General features: G+C 39.9%; 1 protein-coding gene across 1 annotated transcript; it reads right to left on the bottom strand.

Moving 5' to 3' along the window:
* Window positions 1-126: 126 nt before the first annotated feature.
* Window positions 127-5,660, bottom strand: LOC141801362 (uncharacterized). Its single transcript, XM_074684374.1, has 6 exons — window positions 5,528-5,660; window positions 5,028-5,411; window positions 3,218-3,484; window positions 463-565; window positions 339-380; window positions 127-221 (listed from the first exon to the last, which is right to left on the bottom strand). Exons 1-6 carry the CDS (start codon window positions 5,577-5,579, stop codon window positions 203-205), a joined length of 867 nt encoding a protein of 288 aa, XP_074540475.1. The 5' UTR covers window positions 5,580-5,660; the 3' UTR covers window positions 127-202.
* Window positions 5,661-8,103: the final 2,443 nt, after the last annotated feature.

Raw genomic sequence — 8,103 nt, 5'->3', positions numbered from 1 at the left:
AAAACTTTGTGGAAAATATCGGAAATAAAACTGTTTAAAGAGTCTGCTTGATAAACACCAGAGAAGGAATTAAGATTAGAATGTATCACTTTGTCCACCAGGGGGCGCCAAAGCTACACTAGGTCTCTGGGGTCCTCCTTGCTACTGGACTGTCCTCAGTGTCTCCATCACTTGATGGGAGGCAGCTTCCTGTTCCCGACGGTCAAGCCCTTACCAGATCACTAACCAGATTAGATTAGGTTAGGTTAGATCAGATCAGATTTGATTGGTTAGAGTCTGTGAGCGTTAAAGAAACTGCTCTCTTTAAAATCAAACCTTAAGTTTCTGAAGAGACTCACCTCAGTCGTTCCTCTGCTGATCCTTTTTTAGTGAGAATAGTCCTTTAGGAACAAATTAAACAGATTAAAACATAAGAAGAGATGATGAAAACAGGTTAGATAGGGTGGAGAAAGGTAGAGTTACCTGTGGATGATGATGAAGGACACGATGATGAGGAGAAGTGAGTGTAGAGTGAAGAGAATCACACGAATGATGAGCATCACATCAAATGGACCACCGTCTGTTCCTGTTGGACAAAAAAAGTTTAAATTAGACTCCGCCCACACGGAGAGGAGAGACGGACCTCAGGCAATAACCTAAACACAACTAATACCTGTTCACACCTGATATCAAATCCCATCTGAAACCTGTTTACACAATATCACCTGTTTACAGGTAACGTCTCTACACCTGATACCTGTTCGCACTTGATACCTGTTTACTAGTGATGACCTCTCTATGTTTAATAACTTCTCTACAAGTGAAACCCATTCACATCTAAACCTGTACACACCTGATTTCTGTTCACATGTATGAACTTGTTTACTCCTGAAACCTGCTCACACCTGATACTGAATCCAATCTGAATCATATTTTAACAATATCACCTGTTTACAGATAACAAGGTCTCTACAGCTGATACCTGTTCACACCTGATTCTTGTTCACACTTGATACCTGTTCACACCTGTAACGTGTTTATTTGTGATTACCTGTTCATGTGTAATACCTTTTTTTACAACTGTAACCTGTTCACACCTTATACCTGTTAACATCTAACAACCTGTCCACACCTGATACCTGTCTACACCTGATACCTGTTCACACCTGACACTGAATCATATCTGAAACATTTTTAAACAATATAACCTGTTTACAGGTAACGTCTCTACACCTGATACCAGTCTTTTAGTGATAACCAGTTCACATGTAATAACTCCTTGACAACTGTAACCTGTACACACCTGATACTGAATCACGCCCAAAACCTGTTTAAACAATATCACCTGTTTACAGGTAACAACGTCTCTACACCTGATACCTGTTCGCACTTGATACCTGTTTACACCTGATACCTGTTTATTAGTGATGACCTCTCTATGTTTAATAACTTCTGTACAAGTAAAACCCATTCACATCTAAACCTGTACACACCTGATACCTGATCACATGTATGAACTTGTTTACACCTGAAACCTGCTCACACCCGATACTGAATCCAATCTAAATCATGTTTAAACAATATCACCTGTTTACAGATAACAAGGTCTCTACACCTGATACCTGTTCACACCTGATTCTTGTTCACAATTGATACCTGTTCACACCTGATACGTGTTTATTAGTGATTACCTGCTCATGTGCAGTAACTTTTTTACAACTGTAACCTGTTCACACCTGATACCTGTCTACACCTGATACCTGTTCACACCTGACACTGAATCATATCTGAAACATTTTTAAACAATATAACCTGTTTACAGGTAACGTCTCTACACCTGATACCAGTCTATTAGTGATAACCTGTTCACATGTAATAACTCCTTGACAACTGTAACCTGTACACACCTGATACTGAATCACACCTAAAACCTTTAAACAATATCACCTGTTTACAGGTAACAACGTCTCTACACCTGATACCTGTTCGCACTTGATACCTGTTTACACCTGATACCTGTTTATTAGTGATGACCTCTCTATGTTTAATAACTTCTGCACAAGTAAAACCCATTCACATCTAAACCTGTACACACCTGATACCTGATCACATGTATGAACTTGTTTACACCTGAAACCTGCTCACACCCGATACTGAATCCAATCTAAATCATGTTTAAACAATATCACCTGTTTACAGATAACAAGGTCTCTACAGCTGATACCTGTTCACACCTGATACCTGTCTACACCTGATACCTGTTCACACCTGACACTGAATCCTATCTGAAACATGTTTAAACAATATAACCTGTTTACAGGTAACAACATCTCTACACCTGATACCTGTTCATTAGTGATTACCTGTTCACATGTAATAACTCCTTGACAACTGTAACCTGTACACACCTGATACTGAATCACATCTAAAACCTTTAAACATAATATGACCTGTTCACACCTGATACCGAATCCCAACTGAAAGCTGTTCAAACAATATCACCTGTTTACAGGTAACAACATCTCTACACCTGATACCTGTTTGCACTTGATACCTGTTCACACCTGATACCTGTTTATCAGTGATTACCTGTTCAAATGTAATAACTTTTTTACAACGGAAACCTATTCACACTCAACCTGTCCACACCTGAAACCTGTTCACCTGTAAAAACATGTGTTCACCTTAAACCCATGCACACCTGATACTTATTCACATGTAATAACTTGTTGATATCATATAACATTTTAACATGTAATAACCTCTTTACACTAAAAACCTGAACACACCTAATACCTTTTCCCATGTAATAAAATGTTCACACCTGATACCTGTTCACACCTGACAGGAGAGGTTTATATCAGTCTAGCTTAGACTTGATCCAGGTCTACATGACATTTAAACCCCTTCTCAAAGAACAGAGTGTGTTTGCCTCCTGGACCCTGACTGGACCCAGATAACTGAAGGTCTGACCTCCCAGACTACTTTTGGGGACTCCAGGTAGGGGGATCAGGCTTTAAATGATCCGACTCTGATCCACATCCTGAGTTAGTTCATGGCTTTAAGAGTTAACACAGTTTAATGTTATTTTCAAAATTTTAAACTCTAAAGACTCGGGCCCCTTTGTCTTCATAGCAACAACAGCTGAGGCTTCTGGGATTTGAAGTCTTTGGACCAAAGTGAACTCATGTTGAAGCTAAATGTTATAAAACTGCAAAAGGAAACCTTTGAAACCGACCTTCCTGTTCCTCCTTCACCCTTAGCCTGTACGGTGCCGATGTGCCCTTGTTGGTTCTCAGAGCACAGGTGTAGTTCCCAGAGTCCTCTGCAGTCAAAGGGCTGAGCAGGAGGACAGGGCCGGACTCAGAGAGAGTGTGATTACCTCTGAACCAGGTGACCTCCAGCTGGTCAAATGAACAGGCTGCAGAGCAGCTCAGGGTGATGGTTTCCCCCACGGTCACGTCTCTGTTACCGGCAGAGCTCTGGATCCTCAACTGAGTGTTCTCTGAAAGAACAGACACATCCATGACCAGAGGGATCCCTGACACCAGGACACATAGAATAGAATAGAAAAGAATAGAATAGAATAGAATAGAATAGAATAGAATAGAATAGAATAGAATAGAATAGAATAGGCATAATGCAGAAAGGGTCTGTTTGCTGAGTGATGGGTGTTGTGAAAAAGGGGGATGCGTTGGTGTCTGTTGAAGTCTGTTGGTGTCTGTTGAAGTCTGTGAGTCTTAGAGTTTATTGGAGTCTGTTTGAGTTTATTGGTGTCTGTTGGAGTCTGTTGGTGTCTACAAGGTTCTATTCAAGTCTGCTGTTGTTTTTTGGGGTCTGTTGGTCTTAGAGTCTCTTGGAGTCTGTTAAAGTCTGTTGGAGTTTGTTGGTGTCTACTGGAGTTTTTTGGTGTCTGTTGGTCTGAGAGTCTATTGGAGTCTTTTAGAGTTTGTTGGTGTCAGTTGGAGTCTGTTGGAGCTTATTAATGTCTGTTGGAGTCTGTTTGAGTTTGTTGGTGTCTGTGGGAGTTTGTTTGTGTCAGTTGGAGTCTATATGAGTTTGTTGGTGTCAATTTAAGATGGTTGGTGTCTATTGGAGTCTGTTGGTGTCTATTTGTGTCTGTTGGCCTTAGAGTCTCTTGGAGTCTAATGGAGTCTGTTGTTTTTAAAGGTCCATTGGATTTTGTTGGTGTCCTCTGGGGGTTTTTGGTGTCTGTTGGAGTCTGTTGGTGTCTACTGGTGTCTATTCAAGTCTGTTGTTGTCTGTTGGGGTCTGTTGTTTTTAGAATCTATTGGATTTTGTTGGTGTCTTCTGGAGTTTTTTGGCGTTTGTTGGATTTTGTTGGTCTGATAGTCTATTGGTGTCTGTTGAAGTCTGTTGGTCTTAGAGTCTATTGGACTCCGTTGGAGTTTATTGGTTTCTGTTGGAGTTTGATGATGTCTATTTGAGTTTGTTGGTGTCTATTGGAGTCTATTGGTGTCTACTGGAGTCTGCTGGTGTCTACTGATGTCAATTCAAGTCTGTTGTTTTCTGTTGGGGTCTGTTTGTCTTCAAGTCTTTTGGAGTCTGTTGGAGTTTGTCGGTGTCTACCAGAGTTTTCTGGTGTCTGTTGCTGTCTGTTGAAGTCTTTTGGATTTAGAGTCTGTTGAAGTCTGTTAGAGTTTGTTGGTGTTTATTTGAATTTGTTTGTTCTCTTGGAGTCTGTAGGACCTCATTAGTGTCTTTTGGAGTTTATTGGTGTCTATTAGCATCAATTTGTGTCTGTTAGCGTTTGTTGAGGCCACAGTTGAAGCAAAGCATCATCTGCATAAAGACAGATGATAATACATTTTTAATTCAGGTGGCTAAGAGCTCACAGGAAGTGGAGAAAAGAACGATCCAAGGCTCAGATCCAGCACTGAGCCTTGAGGCACCCCACATTGAACCCCTGTAACACCTTGCATTAGCATTTAACGTTTACTGTTTAGCTTGTACGTCAAAGGAAGATGCTGACTGACAACATTGATCTGAAAAAGGGAAGTTTCGAACTGTCATGATGAGACTCTTACCCATGACAGTGATGCTGACTCCTGATTGGCCGGTGAAATGTCCCATGTCTTTGTCAGCCTCCATCCTGAAGCGCAGGGTCCCCTCGTCCTTCTTCTTGATGTTTGAGATCTGTAAGGTGCAGTTACTCTGCAGGTCTCCTAGGTACCTGTAACGGGGGTCTGAGGATCTTAGTGAAAGACTGTCATACACAGAAGGAGTCGGACCATGACAAATGAGATGGTTCTGACACCAGCGGACTCTTGAGATCCTGATCTGGACCTCCTTTCCCTCCTGGATGATGATGCTGTTTGATGTGAAGGTGCAGAGGATGGTCAGAGTCGATCCGGCCACGGCACAGACCGGAGGGGGGTAGTTCACACTCTGACCCTCAGTCCCCCCAAAAACTGAGGAGAAAGAGAGACTGGTTTGTAAGGAAGTCAAGAGAGACCGGTCTGTGAGGAGGTCCAGAGAGACCAGTCTGTGAGGAGGTCAAGGGACCAGGTTAGACACACACTCTTACCTGTCAGCATGATCACGAAGCTGCAGAGAATCATTTTGTCCCATTCTGCCATCCTTACTTTAATCCTCTGACTTCACTTCGTTCTTTGTCAGTAACCCGCAGCGATGCTGACAGACCTCGGACCTGCAGACTAACTGCTCTTAAGTGTGTGTGCGTATGAGATTAAGAGGAAGAGAGAAGTGTGGGGGGTTGTTTTACTAAAAAAAAATGGGGCCCTTCCTGTGTCTATAGAGTTTCCGTCACTGACACATTTCACTCCATCTGCTGCATGAATATGTGTGTGTCAGCGTGTGTGCATGTGTGTGTACGTGCAGATCTTCAAACATGATGCTGAAAAAGTGTAAAGGTGTGTTTGCTTGTTTTCTTCTCTTTTTTAAAAGGTCATGACTTCAGACCTGGGTAGAAACCGTCCTCTGTCAAAGAACTCATAGAGCTCAATGATCCTTCTAGATCACTATGAATATTTTTGTGTTATTATATATATATATATATATATATATATATATATATATATATATATATACATATATATATATATATATATATATATATATATATATATATATATACATATATATATATATATATATATATATATATATATATATATATATATATATATATATATATATATATATATATACATATATATATATATATATATATATATATATATATATACATATATATATATATATATATATATATATATATATATATATATATATATATATATATATATATATATATATATATATATGTCATACTCACTAGGTTACAAAAGCTTCTGCTAAATGAAACTGTAGAACTGCATCATCATCATCATCATCATCATCATCGTCTCCATCTTTATTAGCATCATCATCAGCATGAACAGCAGCATCATCATTATCATTTTTATCCTCATCTTCATCATATTCATCCTTATAACCATTATCATTATTATCATCAGTAGCAGTATCATCATCATCATTATCTAATCATTATCTTAATATCATCAACATCATCATCATCATAACTCAATCATCATTATCATCATTATCAGCACCGGCACCATCATCATCATTATCATCATCAGCAGCAGCAGCAGCATCATCATCATCATTATTTTTATTCTCATCATCTTCATCTTGATCCTTATAACCCTTATCATCATCTTCATCTTCATCATCTTCTTCTATCTCATTCTTGTAACCCTTATCATCATTATCATCATCAATATTACCTTATCAACATTATGTTATTATCATCTTTTCGCCTTATCACCTGCATTATCATCTGCATCATCATCATCATCATCATCATCATCATCATCATCATCATCATCATCATTATCCTCATAACCATTATCATATTCATTGCCAGCATCATCTTTATCATCATCATCTACATTATTGTCAACATCATCACCATCATTATCGTTATCAACAACTTTGTTATCATTATTCTCACCAGTAGCATCACTACAAAATGCATCATTACTTTTATCATCATTCATTGTCATCACTGTATCATCTTGATCTTCATAAGCATTATTATCATCATCAGCATCATCCGTTTAATCCTTGTCATCATCAATTTCACCAAATATTCTTCATCAACATCACTCTTATGCTCTTGGTTTTAAGACAGTTTAATAATAGTTTTATTACGGTTTGTTTCAATGTTTCTTTTAAGGCACCTGATGACGCTGCACAAAACACAGTGTAATAACACTCTAACAAAAAGTTAAGAAAGAAATATAGATATGTACAAAAGTTAAGTTTTCCTCTTCTCTCATGGACCGACTCTAAGCCCCTCTGCACCCTGACCCTGCTCTCTGAAGTTCCCACTGAAGCCTGCTAGCCTCGCACTAACCCAGTGTTGTAACTTAAACCACTTTCACCCCATGAACAGGAGCTATCTCACAGATCTGACCATGGACCTGGTTTGGTTTGAGTTTCTAAACTTGTGGGTCACCCACTTCAGTTTCTGCCAGATAACTTCCTCTCAGTCTCTAAACATCTGGTTCAACAAATACAGATTATCATTACTGTGAGAAAACAAAATGCAAAGGGTTCACCAGGGGGGACACATGAGATTTAAACGTTTTGGCTTCACTTCTGAGGAAGGGTTTGGTCTCCCCATGGAGCTACCCTAACCCTGACCCTAATCCTTAAGATCTATGTTAGACATGACCTCATGAAGTGGGTTAAAGTGAGACCAGAGACCTGTGAGTAAATAAACAGTTAAATCTGATGAAGATTAGCATCACGTCCAAACTGAGGTACCATTAACAGGTCAACACTCAGTTCACCTGCTGCTCAGGTGAGACGGCTCTGAGTGCTGATGGGACAAGAACAGACGTCAGACTAACGCTGCCCCCCCTCACTTGTACGTCTCATCCAATCAGACGGCTCCACAGCTCACCTGAGTGCCCCCTAAGCTAAGGTGAAGGACTCGTGGTTCCAGTGAGAGGTCAGACAAGGACGCAGGAGAGAAGGAGGAGGAGGGTGTGACGGTCCTCCTCATGGTGACTCAGCAGGTCTGCAGGTTTATAAACAGGTCCAGGTTCTGAGACTGGCACCACAGAGACC

The sequence above is a fragment of the Halichoeres trimaculatus genome, unplaced genomic scaffold (assembly GCF_033239565.1).
Source record: "Halichoeres trimaculatus isolate MK-OKI-2021-1 unplaced genomic scaffold, fHalTri1.1 fHalTri1_scaffold_12, whole genome shotgun sequence".
NCBI classification, from domain to species: domain Eukaryota; kingdom Metazoa; phylum Chordata; class Actinopteri; order Labriformes; family Labridae; genus Halichoeres; species Halichoeres trimaculatus.
This window is presented reverse-complemented; position numbering and strand designations above follow the sequence as displayed.

Bases quoted from the DNA above. Each gene is read 5' to 3' on its own strand.
- LOC141801362 (XM_074684374.1), bottom strand. From the start codon at position 5,579: ATGGCAGAATGGGACAAAATGATTCTCTGCAGCTTCGTGATCATGCTG. The intron at 3,485-5,027 runs GTAAGAGTCTCA...CTGTTCTTTCAG, and splicing joins AGTCAGCATCACTGTCATGG to AGAACACTCAGTTGAGGATC. The intron at 381-462 runs GTAACTCTACCT...TTGTTCCTAAAG, and splicing joins TCCTTCATCATCATCCACAG to GACTATTCTCACTAAAAAAG.